Below are 24031 nucleotides of genomic sequence, written 5' to 3' on the forward strand. Positions count from 1 at the left end.
GAAACTGATTGAGATCAATTATTAAATTATTGGCGTGCAGATGCGGTTTCACCGGTAAAACGTGAATAGGCCTAATTATCATTCACGATTGACAGGTATGGCCTATTTAGAAATGAGGTATGCCTAACTTGGTGTTTGAGGGTATTAAAAATATTACATTTTCTTGAGACAATATGTGGGCATAGGCAGACATTGCAATTGGAGTATGCACTTGATGCATATTCTACAACAGGGCTCTCCAACCCTGTTCCTGGAGAGCTAACATCCTGTAGGTTTTCATTCCAACCCTAATCTAGCACACCTGATTCTAATAATTAGCTGGTTTATAAAATTAATCAGGTTAGTTACAACTGGGGTTGGAGTGAAKGCCTACAGGAGGGCAGCGCAGCGCGTCAGGAACAGGGTTGGAGAGCCCTGTTACAGAATATGCATCAAGTGCATACAGGCCTTGCGGGCCTGCCATACAGTTATATTACAAGTGCCCTTCCAAGAAGGCTCAAGGTCATTGGCCACAGATAAAATGACGTCAAATCACGTTATATGTACAGTAGCTTTGATTGGACTGATCATGTCAACGTCTTACTTTCAAAGTCTTAGCTAGCAGTCATCATCGTGAATCAAGTCGACAATCTACTGTCAACTCCTTTTTAATCCTTGTCATATGGAGAGAAATAATGAAGATAAATTATAGCTGAAACGTATCGTTGCTCATCGGCCATTGGACATAAAGATTACACAAAAAGTTGGAAATCGCAAATTCAACAATGAGTTGTTTGGAAGAAATCAGTGGCTAACTGCAAGCAGTGCAAAGCAACCAGCCTGCTATTCAATGGAGTGGCTGTGTTTTTTTCCCTGAGTTCCCACCATAAATCCAGAGAATGCCAGACTTTGATGACAAAGTTTGATGACAAAACCACCGCGCCACATTCATATTTAAGTGAGCACATTACAAGCCAAGGTGAGTCCAAACATGTATTGTTTGCTGCTGCATAAATTATGTAATATGCAAGGGAGATATGTATACTGTAGCTAAGAAAGTAATACTAAGTGTATGTTGTGTAATAAGCTGTTAGTAGCCCATGTGCCTCACCCCAATAATTTGGTCTATTTTCACCTCTTAATTTCACCTAATATTACTTTTCTGACTCGGTGGTGCTGCACATGTAGCCTATAACCTGTTTTTGAGAAATGTCATCATCTAATATTGTAAGAGGTTTCATTGTCYGTTACTGGCCTAACGCTGTAACCACTATTTATCCTACGGTTCTGAATTGGTGTACAGGGAAAGTACTTAAGAGCCCATGTTCTGCATTCTGTCGCTGTACATTTCAAAAGTACTGAACAAATAGTTACATTGAATACGTCTTTCGTCGCTTGCTCATTAATGTCTTAATTGGAATGCCTCATCCGCTCATCATTCCTTTATGCCATAGTTTGTACACCTCAATTGTCAGTAGAAACCACATTTTGTTTAAGTAAGTCAGCCATATCAGCTATGTTTATAAAAAATAAAATATAAAAATAAAAAAGGCCGTAAACGTGGCTGAATTAATTAGCCAGGTGTAGCGGTGGTAAGGATTCACTCCATTGTGCTGAAAAGAAAGCACTGCTGTTGGGACAGCTTTATATAGGCCCTATAACAGTGTGTGGGCACCGCTTGACGTCGTTACAGTGCAATTAATGTTTTGTTTGGTGTTGTGTAGTGTTTTTGCTGGCATAAATCACAATTTTTTTGTTGTTGAGTTTGCCCCACCAAGATTTAAATGCTAAAATTGCCACTGGTCTAAGCACGGCGAATGGGGGTAGACGGGGTTAGGGAGTATGGGATTACAAAAAAAGGTAACTAATCCGTTACCAACTAAAATATTGTAATCAGATTACAAATACTTTTGAAAAACTAGATTACTTCTAGGATTACTTTTAAAATCAGAAAGGGTGTTTGCGAAAAAAAATCTTTGACACTTCTCTGTTTTCTTAATGACATTCAAATCAGCATTGAAAAAAGATGCAACTTTAAATTTGTTCCACCTGAACGAGTCTGACCACAAGTCAGAGACCACTATGATGACACACCAAATGTGTTTGCTGGATTGCATGAAAAGAGCAGGAATAGGCTTTTGGAAGTAAGGATGATAGTAGTGGTGTAGTCTACGGCGATACAGACATCACTGATTATTGATATCTACATAGCGCATTGTGAATCACAGTGCTGCTCTCTTATTTGAGCTATTTGCGCCTTACGGATTGTGGTTGTTGTGGATGGCTGTTCACAAATCTAAATGTGTATTTGAACCCAATAATGGTTGAATTCAAGAAGTTTAAGCTGTCTATCAATCATTGTTTTTCAAACCAGTGGACAGCCAGTGAAAAATGCGCTCTTGCATCAGCTGCATAATGCAGATCCAAGCCTGTGGAATAAAAGTGGGGCTTTTATTGCTCAATCTAATTCATTCTGATAAAATAAATAAATCCATGGGCCTAATGGACACATGCTCAAACTTGCACACTTTTGATAGACTTAAAGGGGCAATCTGTAGTTTCTACATCCATTTTTGGACTTGGATATATATATAAATTAGATAGATATATATCTATATCCATTGATTCTTGAAGAATATAACTTATAAATCCCTCATGAGTTTCGTTCAACTGTCACACTCCATGAGAACCCAAAATATACGCTTGTTTTATTCCATGTTTGTAAACATTGTAAATATAAACAAACACTGAATTGCCTCATAACATGGTTAAAACAATAATTGTATATCATGGATGGTCAGTCCTTGCATCCATAGCTCTGTCTATTAGTCTGAGAGTGGTTTCATTTCTCCAGGCCCATCCCTCAGCTTTTTACCAAAACAGAGTCAGGGCGACCGTTTTGTTATTGTTTCATCTGTGGATTTGCCCTTTAAAAAGCTGCATATTATCAAAGTGTCACCAACAAAAAGGTAAACAATAGGCCTACAGCAAATGCAGCATATGGCATTAAAAAAAATCACATGTAAATAGGACTTTTCAGTAGTGCTCAAAGAATTCCATTCCATGAGCGCAGCATTTATTTTTCAACTCGAATCAATGAGCCCAATCAGTCCTCTATGACAACAAAATCATAAATTACTAGGGGTGGCTAATAAGTCCTTAGTTTTGGGGTCATGCTCAGGTAAAACAATTTGGCAAATCAATACTTRCATATTTCCAAGTCCTATTCTTGAAGATCAAGGGGTATAACATTTAATGGAATGACTGGAATTCTGATAGACTTTGGTTGTTAAGGTAAAGATATAATTTAATTGCATTATATGTAGTAGAAAGCGATGGGTTAGAAGAAGCCTACATAACCAACTCATGAAGTAAAATTGAACATCCATATATGGCCAGCTGTGTAAACTTTAACATTGATTTATCCTGCAATAGATGTCCTTCAATTGGTAACATACATTTTTGTCTTCTAATGCCTCTTATGGGGAAAGTAAGAGGCATTAGTAACGGAATGTAATCAGATTACTGAATTAGGGTAATCCCAAAATTACGTTACTGATGACAATTTTGGACAGGTAACTAGTAACTGTAACGGATAACATTAAGAAAATAACCTACCCAACCCAGGGGGTATATAATCTGATCCTAGATCTGTTAGAAGAACAACTTGTTTAGAAGAGTTGAGAACGCCCCCCTCTGCACTGCGCAAACTCACATCGTCCGGGGCAGGCAGTGTTTTGAAATTACACAAGATGTCTGCCGCAACAGCGCTAACGACGAACGAGCGTCATATTCGAGACAATAACTACAACAACAATCTTCCAGAGGACCGAATGGACATTGAACTTGACACGGGACACAACGTAACGGACCGGGAAGACTTGGACACTGGAATACAAGCCACTTGTTCATCTAACGGCAGTGGCGGGGAGGAGGATGAGTCGGAGGCCATTGATCGGGAAAGAGAAGCCGGGGGCTCMATTTCTCAGCGCAACGGGGAAGGAGTGTTGTTGGGCAGGGAGCAAGAGGTGTCAGTCGAAATCGGAGAGACGTATTTATGTCAGCGAGCCGACAAGACATGGCGTAYGTATTTGTTTATAAGCCAAAAATAGTTAGCTACGTTTGAAAGGCTGTGAGGCAGAACACTATTTATCATCAGTGCGTCCCGACTGGTTCTGCATATATCTTCAGATTGATAGTAGGCTGGACACGTGATATTTATAACAACTCTTTTTAAAAACTAAAACTAGTTCATTGCATCCACCTTGGAGCCCAGTTTCTTAATATTACCATCTGTCCAAACTGCTTGGCGTAGTGTTGAATTAATCGCGGAAAAACATTTTTGGGCATTTTTCACCCTGCCAGCTCCTATTAGTTCTATTGAGCACAGTGGCACCAACTCGCTTCCAAACGTTCAATTCCCAGCCTTATTGTTCTAGGTCACAATTCCTGCCTGGCTATTGTTGGCAATAAGACCTGCTCATATTAAACTCGTAGGCTTACCTCAGTAATTTATTATAATTAACAAGGTTGGGGCTACTTGGTGAGCAAACTCGCTGTTCGCCTGGGTAACGTTACACGTTGTTGTGACCCGCAGAGCTAACGATGGCTGGCGCATAGCCATCAAACGTTAAACATTTTCTGCTCATGGAGGGTGTAAACCTAAAAAAAAAAACATATGTCCCTGTCATCTTTTTCAAGATGTGGCCGATTTAAACAGCCAGAGGACATTTTTTAATTAAGAAATAACCATGTTAATGTAGATCTGTGGAAATGCTACCTCAGATTATTAGCCTAGAAAGTGTCACGAATTAGTTATTTAGTACCCACAGAAGGCCACAGGGTGGAGCAAGAGAGCTATAAATCCATACTGTTTTTTGCTTAATTTCTAACCGTAGTTATAACCTGTTTTAGCCCTTAACCCTAAACCTTGGGTAGGGTACCCTAGAATACGTTTTAAAACTATTTGTGTTATAATATTGTCAATAAATACCATTATAGTACTAAATAGCATTTTGATTGTTTTTTATTCAAAACCTATGCAAGCATTTAGCTGTTTTTTGTTGTTGTTCTTTTATGGTATTTATTATTGTAAGGCAGAACTTGATAAACAGGCCACATTTTATTTTTCAAATGTGGTTTTAACTGGGTGTGACCTATGTGAAAGTCCAACAATTGGATGGGATAGGTGGGGCAGGTTTGAGACTGATCTCAGGAATTAATAAGAAYAATACACTTTATTTCTCAGCTGCCTCACCAGTGACATTATTTGAATTAATAACTTTAAATTGCTAAATATTTCCAATAGATGGCAGCATAAAACCACAAAGCATCAATTATAGGCTATAGCAGTAATAAGATTGACATAAAATAGCATGCAACCAAAGACTATATGTCCCATGATTTTCTAAAATGGTCACTCATTAATTTACAGGTAGCTATTTATCTCATATTAGGCCTGTGTTGCTTTTGGGAGAGCAAAAAAAATAGTGACTATAGCAGGTATTGAACCCCGGCCAAATAATCACTAATCAGGTGCGCTAACCTCAACCCTAGTAGACATGCATAATAAAAAGCTCTGTTAACGTATATCATATTATGAGTACACAGCCTCGAATAGAAAAGATGACTGCTTCTTCCAGCCCGCCAACAAATTACATCATGCACCCTCACTGTTAGCAAACTTACCTCCAACATGCCCCTCGCTTGCGCGAGAAGGCACAAGTTTTTGGTGGGGCTTGTTGAGTTGGCTACTTTTGCATGAAGGCAGAGCGGGTCGATGACGGTTGACGATTTTGACAATGAATGTACTAGGAAAATAAATTTTTGTCGACCAGAGGTGACTGAATTAATGTTCAGGCTTATTGATAATTGTTATGGTAATGAAGTATAATTTCAAAACATGAGCACATAAACAAGTAATAATAAACATGAATCATCATTATATTTCTTCACAGCAWTCTGTTAAATGCCTTTTCAGCCCTTCCACTTGTGTTAGCAGTGTGGAAAGGGACAGAAAGTGCGCACATGAGTTTTCCTGTGAGGGTAGTGGTGTATCCAGGGAGAGAACTAATCTTCTGAAATTTAATTTGTGGTCTTATACTGCCATCTATTGGAATTATTTAGCAACTGCAGTAGTACTGAATAAATTGTATATCCTTACTAAAGTAGTAAATATTCAGAATTGCAAAATATACAATTTTCTAGGTAATTTTATCACGTACAACCATAAAATAACTATTTAAATGAAACTGACAAACACCATACATTTAGTTAATAATAAAAAATAAAAAAATGTTTTATTTAGATGGGTGTCATTATCTGCGAAAGTAATACCCCCTTAACAAAAAACTACCGACACTGGACACAGACACTAAAACAAGCTTTTTAAAATTATAAATCTGGTAGCTCTTTACTTTACTGAGCAGTTCGTTTTCATGTGAGTGCTGCCTGCCATGTCATCAGATGAGTAGATCTGTGAATAATGAAATGTAATAAATTTGCCACGCTTTCACATTGTGGCCTAGTTTCTAATGATGTAAGTTTTGGCAGACATCAACAAAATTACTCATAGAACTGAGGTCGTCATATTGTTCTTTTTTTCAAGTSGGACACCATTTTAATCAGGATAATCTCCTCTTTCTAATTATATAAGGCTGGGCAGTGTATTCTGCTGTCATTGATCGATAAAGACCAGAAATAGTCACAAGTTGCCATTTTCCCCCTTCTTCCTCGTTATGCAGACATAAGCACACTTGGCACCATTGAGATGCGGATGTTTACTTTCTACACAAGTTATTTTTCAGTTTTGTCCTAAGAACAGATTGTAGGGGTAAAATAAAAAAGGTATACCTTTTTTGGTGCCATTTAAGGAAAATGGAATTTTAAAAATTCAATRWAAAAAAAWWWTTGTGAGAGAAAAAAACAAGAAATAAGACAAAAGAACTGAACTTGAGTGTGCTTAAAAGCCACCTACAGTGGCTTGCGAAAGTATTCACCCCCTTGGCATTTTTCCTAACCTGGAATTACAAATAATTTTGGGGGGTTTGTATCATTTGATATACACAACATGCCTACCACTTTGAAGATGCAAAATATTTTTTATTGTGAGAGAAAAAAACAAGAAATAAGACAAAAGAACTGAACTTGAGTGTGCTTAACTAGTCCCCCCCCCCCACCCCCACCCCAAGTCAAAACTTTGTAGAGACATCTTTTGCAGCAAGTACAGCTGCAAGTCTCTTGGGGTGTGTCTCAAAAGCTTAGCACATCTAGCCACTGTGATTTTAGCTTATTCAAGGAAAACCTGCTCCAGCTCCTTCAAGTTGGATGGGTTCCGCTGGTGAACAGCAATCTTAGTCATACCACAGATTCTCAATTGGATTGAGGTCTGGCTTTGTGACTAGGCCATTCCAAGACATTTAAATGTTTCCCCTTAAACCAGTCGAGTGTTGCTTTAGCAGTATGCTTAGGGTCATTGTCCTGCTGGAAGATGAACCTCCGTCCCAGTCTCAAATCTCTGGAAGACTGAAACAGGTTCCCCTCAAGAATTTCCCTGTATTTAACGCCATCCATCATTCCCACAATTCTGACCAGTTTCCCAGTCCCTGCTGATGGAAAAACATCCCCACAGCATGATTCTGCCACCACCATGCTTAACTATTGGGATGGTGTTCTCGGGGTGATGGGAGGTGTTGGGTTTGCGCCAGACATAGCAATTTCCTTGATGGCCAGAAAGCTCAATTTTTGTCTCATCTGACCAGAGTACCTTTTTCCATATGTTTAGGGAGTCTCCCACATGCCTTTTGGCGAACACCAAATGTGTTTGCTTATTTTTTTCTTTAAGCAATGGCTTTTTTCTGGCCACTCTTCCATAAATCCCAGCTCTGTGGAGTGTACGGTTTAAAGTGGTACTATGGACAGATACTCCCATCTCCGCTGTGGAGCTTTGCAGCTCCTTCAGGGTTATCTTTGGTCTCTTTGTTGCCTTTCTGATTAATGCCCTCCTTGCCTGGTCTGTGAGTTTTGGTGGGCAGCCCTTTCTTGGCAGGTTTGTTGTGGTGACATATTCTTTCCATTTTTTAAATAATGGATTTAATGGTGCTCTGTGGGATGTTCAAAGTTTCAGATATCTTTTTATAACCTAACCCTGATCTGTACTTCTCCACAACTTTGTCCCTGACCTGTTTGGAGAGCTCCATGGTCTTCATATTGCCGCTTGCTTGGTGGTGTTGCAGACTCTGAGGCCTTTCAGAACAGGTGTGTGTGTGTGTATATACATACGTACATACATACAAACAAACAGTTCAAGTCGGAAGTTTACATACACCTAAGGGTGCTCGAGCGGCTAGATGTTCTTTACCATTCGGCCATCAGATTTTCCACCAATGCTCCTTATAGGACACATCGCTGCACTCTATACTCCTCTGTAAACTGGTCATCTCTATATACCGGTCGCAAGACCCACTGGTTGATGCTTATTTACAAAACCCTCTTAGGCCTCACCCCCCCTATCTGAGATACAGTTGAAATCAGAAGTTTACATACACCTTACATGCTGACCAGACCGGACACGTTGCGTGCATCGCAAAATAAATTTAGAAATCCATGTTATTCCATTATTGCACCCACACTGCTCGCGCGCGCCAACGAGCGTCTGCGACGCCAAGGGCTAAATAGAACTCATTCCTATTTCTGACGCAGATCGCGCTGCAAGTCCTGCCTCTCCCATCTCCTCATTGGTTTATAGAAGCAGGTACCCACGTGCCATCTCCTCATTGGTTATACCCACGTGAGTGATAGAAAGACGAACTGTTTTGCCGGTAGTCGTGGTAATACAATGAAAGTTTAGATGCGATCACCATATAATTTAAACAATGAAAAAGCCTGGAAGGAGGAGAGATGACTATAAACGATTCGGTTGGCCGTTTTATGTGTGGATTAATTGTCGGAGTAGAGATCCTTGTCCATTTCAGGTAAAATAACAACTTAATGTTTATATCCCAGGACAGATTAGCTAGCAACAGCAAGCTAGCTAAATGGGACAAATTAACGTTAGCTAGCAAGTGCAAGCTAACTAGCTAAATTACCATACATGTTTAATGCTTTTCGACCTGTCCCCAAATTAATGTCATTGGTTCAGAGTTTGTTTTGATATTTTAACCTGCGTGTCGTGATCGCGTGGGGGGGGGCGGGGCAAAATACATTTATGCACGATAGCGCACACGCGCAGCCGGTTTGGGCAAGGTGTTAGCCAAATACATTTAAACTCTGTTTTTCACAATTCCTGACATTTAATCCCAATAAAAATTCCCTGTCTTAAGTCAGTTAGGATCACCACTTTATTTTAAGAATGTGAAATGTCAGAATAATAGTAGAGAGAATAATTTATTACAGCTTCTATTTGTTTCACATTCCCAGTGGGTCAGAAGTTTACATACACTCAATTAGTATTTGGTAGCATTACCTTTAAATTGTTCAACTTAGGTCAAATGTTTCGGGTAGCCTTCCACAAGCTTCCCACAATAAGTTGGGTGAATTGTGGCCTATTCCTCCTAACAGAGCTGGTGTAACTGAGTCAGGTTTGTAGGCCTCCWTGCTCACACACACTTTTTCAGTTCTGCTCACAGATTTTCTATGGGATTGAGGTCAGGGCTTTGTGATGGCCACTCCAATACCTTGACTTTGTTGTCCTTAAGCCATTTTGTCACAACTTTGGAAGTATGCTTGTGGTCATTGTCCATTTGGAAGACCTATTTGCGACCAAGCTTTAACTTCCTGACTGATGTCTTGAGATGTTGCTTCAATATATCCGCATAATTTCCCCTCATGATGCCATCTATTTTGTGTAGTGCACCAGTCCCTCCTGCAGCAAAGCACCCCCACAACATGATGCTACCACCCCCGTGCTTCACGGTTGGGATGGTGTTCTTCGGCTTGCAGCCTCCACCTTTTCCCTCCAAACATAACGATGGTCATTATGGCCAAACAGTTCAGTTTTTGTTTCATCAGACCAGAGGACATTTCTCCAAAAAGTACGATCTTTGTCCCCATGTGCAGTTGCAAACCGTAGTCTGGCTTTTTTATGGCGGTTTTGGAGCAATGGCTTCTATCTTGCTGAGCAGCCTTTCAGGTTATGTCGATATAGGACTTGCTTTACTGTGGATATAGATACTTTTGTACCTGTTTCCTCCAGCATCTTCACAAGGTCCTTTGCTGTTGTTCTGGGATTGATTTGCACTTTTCGCACCAAAGTACGTTCATCTCTAGGAGACAGAACGCTTCTCCTTCCTGAGCGGTATGACGGCTGCGTGGTCCCATGGTGTTTATACTTGCGTACTATTGTTTGTACAGATGAAAGTGGTACCTCCAGGCATTGTGAAATTGCTCCCAAGGATGAACCAGACTTGTGGAGGTCTACAATRTTTATTCTGAGGTCTTGSCTGACTTCTTTTGATTTTCCCATGATGTCAAGCAAAGAGGCACTGAGTTTGAAGGTAGGCCTTGAAATACATCCACAGGTACACCTCCAATTGACTCAAATTATGTCAATTAGCTTCTCCGAAGGTTCTAAAGCCTTGACATCATTTTCTGGAATTTTACAAGCTGTTTAAAGGCACAGTCAACTTAGTGTATGTGAACTTCTGACCCACTGGAATTGTGGTGGAACAGGAACAGTGAATTATAAGTGAAATAATCTGTCTGTAAACAATTGTTTGAAAATTTACTTGTCATGCTCAAAGTAGATGTCCTAACCGACTTGCCAAAACTATAGTTTGTTAACAAGAAATGTGTGGACTGGTTGAAAAACGAGTTTTAATGACTCCAACCTAAGTGCATGTAAACTCCCGACTTCAACTGTATATTTCCTTATAGTAAACAATTGGATAACCTCAGAGTTCCATGATACATTTTTTGTTTACATTTTAACTACCAGCAACGTGGGCAGGTCTCATTGCCAACAATAGTAAAGCACAATAAGCTGGGAATAGAACGTTCGGAAAGCGAGTTGGTGCCACGGTGCTCAATAGAACTAATAGGAGCTGGCACGATGAAAAATTCCTTGAAATAAGGCCTGTTTTTTTTGTGATTACTTCAAAACTACAGCAAACAGCTGGGACATATGGTAATCTTATGAAACTGGGTTCCGRGGCAGATGCAATGTACTAGGTTTTATCAGAAAAAAAGCATTGTTAAAAATGTATAGCTAGCTAGATGTGCTTTTTTACAGAGATGGCTACAGTTAAATCAGTAAAATGCATATTTTTTTCATTTTTCCCCCCAGATTCTGCTGAGGTTATCCAGTCCAGGCTGAACGAACAGGAGGGCAGAGAGGAGTTCTACGTACACTATGTTGGATGTGAGTGGGACACACACACAGCACTTCCATGCTCTATCTTTTCACACACCTCTCCTTCTACTTTCCTCCACCTCCCTTTATCGTTTCTTCCTCCTCCAATCCTCTCTTTACCTCTCCCCTGGGCCTGTAGTTAACAGACGTCTGGATGAGTGGGTGGGCAAGGCTCGTCTGGCACTGACCAAGACGGCGAAGGACGCAGTGACAAAAATCGCTGAGGGTGGTGGAGGGGGCGAGCTGGGGGAGCAGCCCGAGAGGAAGATCACCCGCAACCAGAAACGCAAACATGATGAGATCAACCACGTGCAGAAGGTAGGCTAGTGCAGGAGGTTCTAGACTACATACCCCAACAGCGGTGGATCATATCCCCATTGTCAATTTCTAAACTGTTCTTCTGTCAGTTAGATTCAGATATTAAATGGGCTCCCTCTATTTTTGTTTTCTAATCGAACTGCTCTTTCCCGCCAGACGTACGCKGAGATGGACCCCACCACAGCTGCCCTGGAAAAGGAGCATGAGGCGGTAAGCGTGTGTAGCTATAATGTCATGCACTTTTTGATATACAGTACCAGTCGAAAGTTTGGACACCTATTCATTCCAGGGTTTTTCTTTATTTGTATTTTTTTCTACATTGTACAATAATAGTGAAGACATCAAAACTATGAAATAACACGCATGGAATCATGTAGTAACCAAAAAAGTGTTAAACAAATGAAAATTTATTTTATATTTGAGATTCTTCAAAGTAGCCACCCTATGCCTTGATGACAGCTTCGCTCCCTCTAGGCATTCTCTCAACCAGCTTCATAAGGTAGTCACCTGGAATGCATTTCAATTAACAGTTGTGCCCTGTTAAAAGTTAATTTTGTGGAATTTCTTTCCTTCTTAATGCGTTTGAGCCAATCAGTTGTGTTGTGACAAGGTAGTGGTGGTATACAGAATATAGCCCTATTTGGTAAAAGACCAAGTCCATATTATGTCAAGAACAGCTCAAATAAGCAAAGAGAAACAACAGTCCATCATTACCTTGACTGACCTTCATGTCTTAATCTGGTCAGGCAATACGCCATCCCATCTGGTTTGTTTTTAGTGGGACATCATTTGTTTTTCAACAGGACAATTGAAAATAATAGTGATGTCTTCACTATTATTCTACAATGTAGAAAATAGTAAAAATAAAGAAAAACCCTTGAATAAGTAGGTGTGCCAAACTTTTGACTCATACTGTATGTAGTTGTAAGACAATACAATTCCTAGAGAAGGAGGGAAAGTWAAAAATGTGTCCTTGCCTCTCTCCCAGATCACTAAAGTGAAGTACGTGGACAAGATCCAGATTGGAAACTTCGAGATTGACGCCTGGTACTTCTCCCCATTCCCAGAGGACTACGGCAAGCAGCCCAAGCTGTGGATCTGCGAGTACTGCCTCAAGTACATGAAGTACGAGAAGACCTTCAGATACCACCTGGTCAGTGACTGTCAGCTTCATCAGTTTAAAAGCACTGTTAGCTTCAGCATTGCTGTTGTCTTTCATTACCATCTAGCATTTGAGACTAGCACTTCTATTTGACCAATATACAGTTGAAAAGCTTTGGACCACATACTTATGTTTCATCCTTCTCCACCTCTATTTCCTCTCTACCTTTCCTTCTCACTCTATCTGTTCCTCCAGTCCCAATGTCAGTGGAGGCAGCCTCTTGGGAAAGAGATCTACAGGCGGAGCAACATCTCTGTGTACGAAGTGGACGGACGCGACCACAAGGTAAGAACACAGGAGGCAGGACCAAACCACAGAGAATTACCCCAAAATGCCCTGAAAGCAATTTAAACAGGTCTTAGTTAACTGGGAACAAGAACAACCTAGACCTTACAACTTAAGTCTTGGGGGTACCCCTAATTTGCATATGTTTGTTCCAGCACTAACATAACTGACTCCTCTTCATTGAGTATCTGTAAGGTGTATTAAAATGAACAAACCCACTGACGGTAATACTGACCCTCGTCTCTTTCTGTAGATCTACTGCCAGAACCTGTGTCTACTGGCCAAGCTCTTCCTGGACCACAAGACGCTGTACTTTGACGTGGAGCCTTTTGTATTTTACATTCTGACTGAAGTCAACAGGCAGGGAGCACACATAGTGGGATACTTCTCCAAAGTAAGTACTGGTCCCAGTACAGGGATGGGGATATCTGTGGCTGCTTGTCCAAAGTATAAATGTATAAACTCAGCAAAAAAATAAACGGCTCTTTTTCAGGACCCTGTCTTTCAAAGATAATTTGTGAAAATCCAAATAACTTCATAGATCTTCATTGTAAAGGGTTTAAACACTGTTTACCATGCTTGTTCAATTAACCATGGACAATTAATGAACATGCACCTATGGAACGGTCGTTAAGACACTAACAGCTTACAGACGTTAGGCAATTAAGTTCACAGTTATGAAAACTTAGAACACTAAAGAGGCCTTTCTACTGACTCTGAAAAACACCAAAAGAAAGATGCCCAGGGTCCCTGCTCATCTGCGTGAACGTGCCTTAGGCATGCTGCAAGTAGGCATGAGGACTGCAGATGTGGCCAGGGCAATAAATTGCAATGTCCGTACTGTGAGACGCATAAGACAAAGCTACAGGGAGACAGGACGGACAGCTGATCTTCCTCGCAGTGGCAGACCACGTGTAACAACACCTGCACAGGATCGGTACATCCGAACATCACACCTGCGGGACAGGTACAGGATGGCGGCAACAACAACTGCCCGAGTTAKACCAGGAACGCACAATCCCTCCATCAGTGCTGACTGTCCGCAATAGGCTGAGAGAGGTTGGACTGAGGGCTTATAGGCCTGTTGTAAGGCAGGTCCTCACCAGACATCACCGGCAACAACGGGCACAAACCCACCGTCGCTGGACCAGACAGGACTGTCAAAAAGGGCTCTTCACTGACGAGTCGCGGTTTTGTCTCACCGGGGGTGATGGTCGGATTCGCGTTTATCGTTGAAGGAATGAGCATTACACCGAGGCCTGTACTCTGGAGCGGGATCGATTTGGAGGTGGAGGGTCCATCATGTTCTGGGTCGGTGTGTCACAGCATCATCGGACTGAGCTTGTTGTCATTGCAGTCAATCTCAACGCTGTGCGTTACAGGGAAGACATCCTCCTCCCTCATGTGGTACTCTTCCTGCAGGCTCTTCCGGACATGACCCTCCTGCATGACAATGCCACCAGCCATACTGCTCGTTCTGTATGTGATTTCCTGCAAGACAGGAAAGTCAGTGTTCTGCCATGGCCAGCGAAGTGCCCGGATCTCAATCCCATTGAGCACGTCTGGGACCTGTTGGATCGGAGGGTTAGGGCTAGGGCCATTCCCCCCCAGAAATGTCCGGGAACTTGCAGTTGCCTTGGTGGAAGAGTGGGGTAACATCTCACAGCAAGGACRGGCAAATCTGGTGCAGTCCATGAGGTGGAGATGCACTGCAGTACTTAATGTAGCTGGTGGCCACACCAGATACTGACTGTTACTTTTGATTTTGACCCCCCTTTGTTCAGGGACAGATTATTCAATTTCTGTTAGTCACATTTCTGTGGAACTTGTTCAGTTTGTCTCAGTTGTTGAATTATGTTCATACAAATATTTACACATGTAAGTTTGCTGAAAATAAATGCAGTTTATTTACAGTGAGAGGACATTTCTTTTTTTGCTGAGTTTATCTGTAATGTAGCTGTTTATTCTTTTGGGGGGGTTAGAAACAGATTTCATAAATGGTTGTAATTTAAATCAAATGTTATTTTTCACATGCGCCGAATACAACCGGTGTAGACCTTACAGTGTAATGCTTACTTACAAGCCCTTAACCAACAATGCAGTTTTAAGAAAAAAATACATGCAAAGAAAATATTTATTAAATAAACTGAAGTAAACAATAAAAAAAAACTAATTTGAAAATAGAAAATAACAATTTGAAGAGCAGCAATAAAATAACAGTAACGAGGCTATATACAGGGGGTACCGGTACAGAATCAATGTGCTGAGGGTTAGTCGAGGTAATTGAGGTAATGTGTACATGTAATTCAAATAGTCCGGGTAGCCATTTGGTTATCTGTTCAGAAGTCTTATGGCTTGAGGGTAGAAGCTGTTAAGAATCCTTTTGGACCTAAAAATGTCTCATGTCTTGAGGAAAGTCCCAAATCTGAAGGAAATTGTTCATTGTTTTAGGTGAACGGATAACTGGTATAGTGTAGGCCTATAAAAGCTGATCTTGTTGTGTGTTCCACAGGAGAAAGAGTCTCCAGATGGGAATAACGTGGCGTGTATCCTCACCCTCCCACCCTACCAGCGCAGAGGATACGGAAAGTTCCTCATAGCCTTCAGTGAGTGGGTTACACACACACACACACACACACACACACACACACACACACACACACTAGAGCTGGGCAATATGGACAAAATATTATGCTAAATTGACAATTATCAGGTCAACGATAAATTGTGCGTTAATTTAATACAATTATTAAGCACCATATATTTTATTATACCCCTTAAACTTCTACTTTGAATGTTACCAATTTTCCCGTTAGCAATAGCTCATATTAGCCGGCTTAGGCCTATTCCATTTCAAACTTCACATTTCTAGTAAAGGCTACTTATCATTATTGTCAATATCAGTAAAATGTTGTTTATAAATGGCCGGTTTGGTTGGTGACAATCATTTTTGGTTTATCGTCCCAGCTCTAACACACACTATCACACATGTTCTCTCTCTTTCTCTCCCCCCCAGGTTATGAGCTGTCTAAATTGGAGAGTACGGTGGGTTCTCCAGAGAAGCCCCTGTCAGACCTGGGCAAGCTGAGCTACAGGAGCTACTGGTCCTGGGTGCTGCTGGAGATCCTCAGGGACTTCAGGGGCACACTCTCCATCAAGGACCTCAGGTACACACAGACAAGTGACTATTTTCACCTCACCATAAATACATTCTCATGTACAGTACCAGTCAAAAGTTTGGACACACCTACTCATTCCAGGGTTTTTTGTTTTTTTTACTATTTTCTACATTGTAGACTAGCAGTGAAGACATCAAAACTATGAAATAACACATATGTAATCATGTTAAAAGTTATTTTGTGGAATTTCTTTCATTCTTAATGCGTTTGAGCCAATCAGTTGTGTTGTGACAAGGTAGGGGTGGTATACAGAAGATAGCCCTATTTGGTAAAAGACCAAGTCCATATTATGACAAGAACGGCTAAAATAAGAGAAATGACAGTCCATCATTACTTTAAGACATGCAGTTCAGTCAATTCGGAAAATTTCAAGAAGCCATCAAGCGCTTTGATGAAACTGGCTCTCACGAGGACTGCCGCAGGAAAGGAAGATCCAGAGTTACCTCTGCTGCAGAGGATAAGTTCATGAGAGTTATCCACGTCATAAATTGCAGCCCAAATAAATGCTTCAAAGTTCAAGTAACAGACACATCTCAACATCAACTGTTCAAAGGAGACTGTGTGAATCAGGCCTTCATGGTCGAATTGCTGCAAAGAAACCACTACTAAAGGAGACCAATAGAAAGAAGAGACTTGCTTAGGCCAAGAAACACGAGCAATGGACATTAGACCGGTAGAAATCTGTCCTTTGGTCTGATGAGTCCTAATTTGAGATTTTTGGTTCCAACCACCGTGTCTTTGTGAGACGCAGAGTAGGTGAACCGATGATCTCAACATGTGTGGTTCCCACCGTGAAGCTTGGAGGATGTGTGGGGGTGCTTTGCTGGTGAAACTGTCAGTGATTTATTTTGAATTCAAGGCACACTGAACCTGCATGGCTACAATAGCATTCTGCAGTGATACGCCATCCCATCTGGTTTGCACTTAGTTCCGCTATCATTTGTTTTTCAACAGGAGAATGACCGAAATCACACCTCCAGGCTGAGTAAGGGCTATTTGACCAAGTTAGGAGAGGGATGGAGTGCTGCATCAGATGACCTGGCCTCCACAATCACCCGAACCTCAACTCAATTGAGATGGTTTGGGATGAGTAGGACRGCGTAGTGAAGTAAAAGCAGCCAACAAGTGCTCAGCATACAGTGGTTGCTCCAKTAAAAGTTTTGCGATTATGCTGCGGTACTTAGAGGTAATTTGTGGTTTAGTACGGTACCCTACGTCATTGCTCCAGACCAGCGCAAGGGGGAGTTAGAGCACTGATTATGCTTTTGGGTCCTACTGTGTCTGACAATGAATGGGTGACATAAACCTAAATAGAAACTGTTAATTGTGCACGACTTCACACTAAGGTTTTTATTTTGTTAGGATTATTTTGCTCTTACTGTAGTAGTGTATTGGCCTGCAGTTCTTCAGCTATATCCACTGAAAGCGTTCAAGGCACGAGGGCAGGGGGCACGGGATGGGCCGCAGAGCTGCGCACAGAGACGGACCTAGCCCATGGGGAAAGGAGGAGGAGGGAGGGGGGGTAAACCCCCACTCTGCCACACTGGGTAGCACAGAGGAACACTTTAAGGGGCATTGCACTAATAAGGGCGCTGACTAGGGAAACGTTCCCGCTGTTCTTAGTGCCAGTCTGCACWTTCAAACTAAAACAATGTAACTAATAATGACATCTTTATGCTTTCGTTAATAAAATAATTATAAAAATACWCTTTCAAAATGCCAATGTTTATTTAGTTATGGATCCATAACGAATTACTATGGGAATAAATATCACTGAATTACAGAAATATTGGAACAAAGTTGTCTAATGAAATTAAACAAATTGTTGCTTACTGGAAAATACTCTTTCAAAAACACACGGTCACGTTGTACCGCACCATTATGGCTATTAGCAGGTAGCTGGACAATAGACTTGCCTAGAAGGTGGGTAGGGGGAGAAATCTATCGTCAAATCTATTTCTTAGTTAGGTTGGCTGTATCACAACCGGCCGGGATTGGTTGCAATTTCAGTTTAATCTACCAGAAAAGACGAGACAAATAATACAACAAAGTATTATTATTATTATTATGTATCACATCCGACCGTGATTGGGAGTCCCATAGGGCGGCGCACAATTGGCTCAGTGTTTCTCTCCCTCTTAAAACAGAAATATATATTTTGGCCTTTACAAATATTATTTTGGCCTTTATTCAGATTACAATCGCTCTTTCATAATAAAAAAAACGATCGTTATATATTATCAAGTTGATAGTCATATAGCGGCACCTACATAAAGCTGAGTGACTCACTCATGGCTTTGGATCAAAATAAATAAATACCAACATTCTTTCTGATAGTCTTCTCATAATTTTTTGGGGGGGGGGTTATCCTGACCTGGACACCATGTACAGTATTATAACAGCCCATTATGGGCTATTAGCAGGACAATATACCTTTACCAACGCTTCTTGTATTTTGATACTTTGTGGATGGGGCCTCCCCAGTGGCGCAGCTAAGTCACCGCATCACAATGCAAAATGCATTGCTACAGATACCCATGCCGGCCGCCACCGGTAGACCCATGAGGTAGCTTTTGGTTTAAATTTAGAATCCTCCAATCCTCTATATGTAATTATTGGCAGAGAGTCAGGTCATATTTTTCAATATACTGTAGGCCTACCGTAGACGATATGAGTCTCACTAGTGTTGAGTAATGTACTGTTAAAAGTGGTGTAGGTCTTATTTATTTAAAGAGCATATTGAAGTTAGAAGCAATAGCCTACAACTATTTTAGCACAGTTTCACGCTGCTCTGAGACAAGCATGGGGACTGGTCCGTTTGGGTATTGGTTAGACTACAATTATGGTGTAGAAATGTTATGCTCTCAGTGTAACCTTTTTATTTAACTAGGCAAGTCAGTTAAGAAGAAATTCTTATTTACAAGGACAGCCTACTCCTTCCTCCCCGTCGGGGAATTGAGTCCCAGTCTTCCGCGTGCCCGCATGACACGCGATTCTTTAGCTAAATAGCCAAGTACTGTAGTCTACTCCCGACCGTCACGTTGTACAGCGCCATATTTTCCGTTCCATTCCAACGGAAACCCAGAGGGTTTTTCTTGGAATAAAAACACCATAATATTAAGCAACATTTCTTAAAATCAGTCCCAAATACTATGGTCTTATAAAAGAAAAAAGTTTTATATTCTCTAGTACAGCCACTACTGAAGGCCATCAAATGCTAGTCAAAGATGCCCTCTTCTGGTCAAACTAGCATTAATGGTACCAGTGGTTGGCACTGTGCTGTGCTGCAGTACGCTGCAACTTTTAAAGGACGAACCACTCTGTGGGAATTCCTTCAAGATTGTTGGAAAAGCATTCCAGGAGACTACCTCGTGAAGCTGGTTGAGAGAATGCCACAGTGTGCAAAGCCGTCAAGGAAAAGGGTGGTCAAGGAAAAGAATCTCAAGTATAAAATATATTTTGATTTGTTTAACACTTTTTTTTGGTTACTACCTGATTCCATATGTGTTATTTCATAGTTTTGATGTCTTTATTCTACAATTCTACAATGTATTTATTCTAAAAAAAAWTTTTTTTTTTTTTWKRTWAAWMYYMWWMMMMRCKAACTTTTGACTGGTACTGTATGTGAATATCCATCCACAACATTGGTACACCTGCATTCACTTGTACATATGTCAAGTACTCCCACATCATAACTGTACACATATGACCTCACACACACTCAGCCCCAGATTCTCATTGCTCTCCCCCCTCCACAGTCAGATGACCAGTATTACCCAGGGTGACATCATCAGTACGCTGCAGTCCCTCAACATGGTGAAATACTGGAAAGGCCAGCACGTCATCTGTGTCACGCCCAAACTGGTTGAGGAACACCTCAAGAGCGCCCAGTACAAGAAGCCGCCAATTACAGGTAGACATGTGTCCTATTGACGTCTCATACCCTCCATCCCAAATGACACCTTATTCCCTACACTACTGTTCAAAAGTTTGCGGTCACTTAGAAATGTCCTTGTTTCTGAAAGAAAAGCAAACAAATGTGTCCATTAAAATAACATAAAATTGATCAGAAATACAGTGTAGACATTGTTAATGTTGTAAATGACTATTGTAGCTGGAAATGGCAGATTTTTAATGGAATATATACATAGGTGTACAGATGCCCATTATCAGCAACCATCACTCCTGTGTTCCAATGGCACGTTATCCAAGTTAATCATTTTAAAAGGCTAATTGATCATTAGAAAACCCTTTTGCAATTATGTTAGCACAGCTGAAAACTTGTTCTGATTAAAGAAGCAATAAAACTGGCCTTCTTTAGACTAGTTGAGTATCTGGAACATCAGCATGTGTGGGCTCTTGAGGATATCATAGTGTTACTAATATGTGTGTGTATGAGGGGCTCGTCCATGTGCGTCACATGTATGTTTTCTTTTGTGTGTGTGTGTGTGTGTGAGACCCTGACCAGAATGTTTCTGTCTCCTCAGTTGACACCGTGTGTCTGAAGTGGGCCCCGCCCAAACATAAGCAAGCCAAGTTCTCCAAGAAGTGAGGGAAGGTGCTAGTGACATCATGCCAGACCACCCAACCCACACACGCATGGTATTTGTTCTCCAATTCCCTTCTTCCCTCCACTTGTTCTTTGTCCCCAGTTTATACTATTTGTTGTGAAGAGGAACCAATATGTACATTACTAGCGTCTTTTTTTCTGTTTTTTAAATAAACAAGAATATTGATATTCACTTGGGTGTTCTTGTTTCTTTCCTTTAACTTTGTGATTTGTACTGACAATTTCTACTTGACTCAATAGCAGTGTTTCTCCTAGATATATTTTTCCCTTGGTGGGGTGCAAAGGCACCTGAAGCAACTACTATGAAGACTGAGTGAAGACTACTCCTATATGCTTTGAAAATACTGGTAATAACAATCAGGGATGCAATAAAAAAACGGTCAGTATTGTTATTGATWWAAAWWWWWWWTTAATAACAATGGTATTATATGGCGCACAGTTGTTACTCAATTGTGTAAAGTGATATGACATGAAGTGAGAGAAGGCAGTTGGTATTAGATTTCACATGGCGGCTTTAGGTATTTTCTCAACAAATTTCCATAAGGCCTTGACGACTTTGTCTATATTGTCATGGTGATAATAAGACATTTTAAAGGAATTGAATGGGAAGGCAGGGGTGTACAACTTGTGTTAGAGCAAAAGCTTGCACACCTACCTGAATACCGGTAGACTTACTTTGCCTGGCTACTCATCCATATCGCTCTGGCCAACTGACACTTCTTCTCCACGATGAGTCTGGATTTGCCTCCTTGACGATTTAAAAAAAATGCGAGCACATTCTGATTGGTCCCAGAAACCGATGGGTTTGGCCAAAGCCGGCCTACATGATGATGTTTTCAACTTTGATACTCTTATTGGTTAGATTTGTTAGACGATCCAATAGCTGATGAATTTGTTTTGTACACCACCCCTCATTTTGAAGTCCGTTTCAGATTGACTGAATGTATGTAGCGATCTATAGAGCATCAGAATTAAAGTCTGAGTGATTCGTCAGGCAAACACTTACTAGTCAGCTGAGCTGCACTGTTTCAGGACCGTCTTAAAGGAATACTTAGTGATTTTGGCAATGAGGCCCTTTAGCAACTTCCCCAGAGTCAGATGAACTCATGGATACCATTTTTATTTCTCTGTCCAGCATGAAGGAAGTTAAGAGGTAGTTTCGCAGCCAATGCTAACTACATTGCCCTCAATGTATTCATACCCCTTGACTTATTACCGGCCAAATATATATATTTTTTTTACGCATTTACACACTACCCTTTTAATGACAAAGTGAAAACATGATTTTAGAAATGTGTAAATTTATTTWAAAAATMATATCCAGAAATATCTAATTTACTTAAGTATACATACCCCTGAGTCAATACATGTTAGAATCACCATTGGCAATTAGTATTTCTGGGTACGTCTTTAAGAGCTTTGCACACGATATTTTCAAGTCTTGCCATATATTCACGCTGATTTAAGTCGAAACTGTAACTAGACCACTCGAGAACATTCAATGTCATCTTGGTTTGCATCTCAAGGGTATATTTGGCCTTGTGTTTTAGGTTATTGTTCTGCTGAAAGGTGAATTTGTCTCCCAGTGTCTGTTGGAAAGCAGACTACACTAGGTTTTCCTCTAGGATTTTGCCTGTGCTTAGCTCTTCTGTTATTTTTATCCCTAAAAAAAACCTCTGTAGTCCTTGCTGATGACAAACAAACCCATAACATGATGCAACCACCACCATCCTTGAAAATATGAAGAGTGGTACCAAGTGGTGTTGTGTTGGATTTGCCCCAAACAACGCTTTGTATTCAGGACATAAAGTTAATTTTTTTTCCTCATTTTTTTGCAGTTTTACTTTAGTGCCTTATTGCAAACAAGATGCATGTTTTGGATTATTTATATTCTATACAGGCTTCCTTGTTTTCACTCAGTCATTTAAGGTTAGTATTGTGGAGTAACTACAAGGTTGTTGAGACGTTCTCATATCAGAGCCATTAAACTCTAATTGTTTTAATGTCATGGTGAAATCTCTGAGTGGTTTCCTTCCTCTCCGGCAACTTAAGTTAGAAAGGACATTGGACAGTGTATTGATAAAGTGTGATGAATAACTTCACCATGCTCAAATGGATGTCTGCTTTTTTTCCTATCTACCAATAGGTGCTCTTTGCGGGGCATTGGCAAACCTCCCTGACCTTTGTGGTTGAATCCGTGTTTGAAATTCACTGCTCAACTGCAGGACCTTACAATTATCTCTATTGTGTGGGGCACAGAGATTATGTAGTCACYKAAAATCATGTTAACCCCTATTATTGCACACAGAGTGAGTCCATGTTACTCCTGAACTTTAGGCTTGCCATAAGACAGGGTTGAAGAAATATTGACTCAAGACTTTTTTAGATTTTAATTTTAATTAATTTGAAATMATGGAGTATTGTATGTAGGCCAGGGACACAATCTCAATGAATCCATTTTATTTTCAGGCTGTAACAGCAATGTGGGAAAAAAGTTAAGGGGTGTGAATACTTTCTGAAGGCAGTGTTACCCATAGACCAGTCATTGCGCTATCGAAGTATCCCTTTAACCGGGTGTGGCCTGCACACAACTCTCCCAGCCTAAAGGAAAAGCACATAATTTAGAAACCTCTAGCACAGAATCAAAGTGAAGATGACATAGGGAGACTAGTTAAATTTCATGACATGTTTCGTTGTCCTTAGGCCTGTATTTTGGCCAAGTTTTATCGATAACCTCTGCTCTTAGCTAAGAGGAGAGTGAGCAGCACGTTCTGATTGGCTAACTCTGCTCAGTTAGAATATGCAGGTAATTACACATGCTCCCCCCTTATCCCTTCCTTTCCTGCTTCCTGTACTGATTCAACCACATTCTTCTGAGATTCACCCTGAAACGGACTCAACTAGCGGGCACGGATAGTGCTCAGTTATTCTGAAATAATTCACGTTTGTTGGTATCAACGCATTCCCTCAACAGCTCTTCTCAGTCGGTGCCGGTTATGACTGTATTGCATTAGTTATAAGAAGCTAAAACATTTTTTTTATCCCAATATGTTGTTTTTCAGCAGATTTTTCCTTTTTATACACTGGATACTACATTCACCCAGCAAAAGACCAATGCTTCCGTTCCGCTCGCTTTGAAGAACAATGACTTGATGTGAACAACACGGAGTTGGAATTTGAATAGGCTTTTA

At 40.7% G+C, this 24031-nt stretch overlaps 1 protein-coding gene across 2 annotated transcripts; it reads left to right on the plus strand.

Moving 5' to 3' along the window:
- Positions 1-789: 789 nt before the first annotated feature.
- Positions 790-21012, plus strand: LOC111971468 (histone acetyltransferase KAT8). 2 transcript variants are annotated; one of them, XM_070446275.1, is made up of 11 exons: positions 790-958; positions 11261-11335; positions 11466-11644; positions 11801-11854; positions 12633-12797; positions 13002-13091; positions 13345-13485; positions 15604-15697; positions 16108-16258; positions 20029-20183; positions 20758-21012. In XM_070446275.1, exons 1-11 carry the CDS (start codon positions 892-894, stop codon positions 20820-20822), a joined length of 1236 nt encoding a protein of 411 aa, XP_070302376.1. In that variant the 5' UTR covers positions 790-891; the 3' UTR covers positions 20823-21012. The 2 variants fall into 2 exon arrangements, with proteins under 2 accessions (XP_070302376.1, XP_023854022.1); XM_023998254.2 differs by lacking the exon at positions 790-958 and adding an exon at positions 3682-4062.
- Positions 21013-24031: the final 3019 nt, after the last annotated feature.

Source organism: Salvelinus sp. IW2-2015, linkage group LG13, assembly GCF_002910315.2.
Source record: "Salvelinus sp. IW2-2015 linkage group LG13, ASM291031v2, whole genome shotgun sequence".
In the NCBI taxonomy this organism is placed as follows: Eukaryota; Metazoa; Chordata; class Actinopteri; order Salmoniformes; family Salmonidae; genus Salvelinus; species Salvelinus sp. IW2-2015.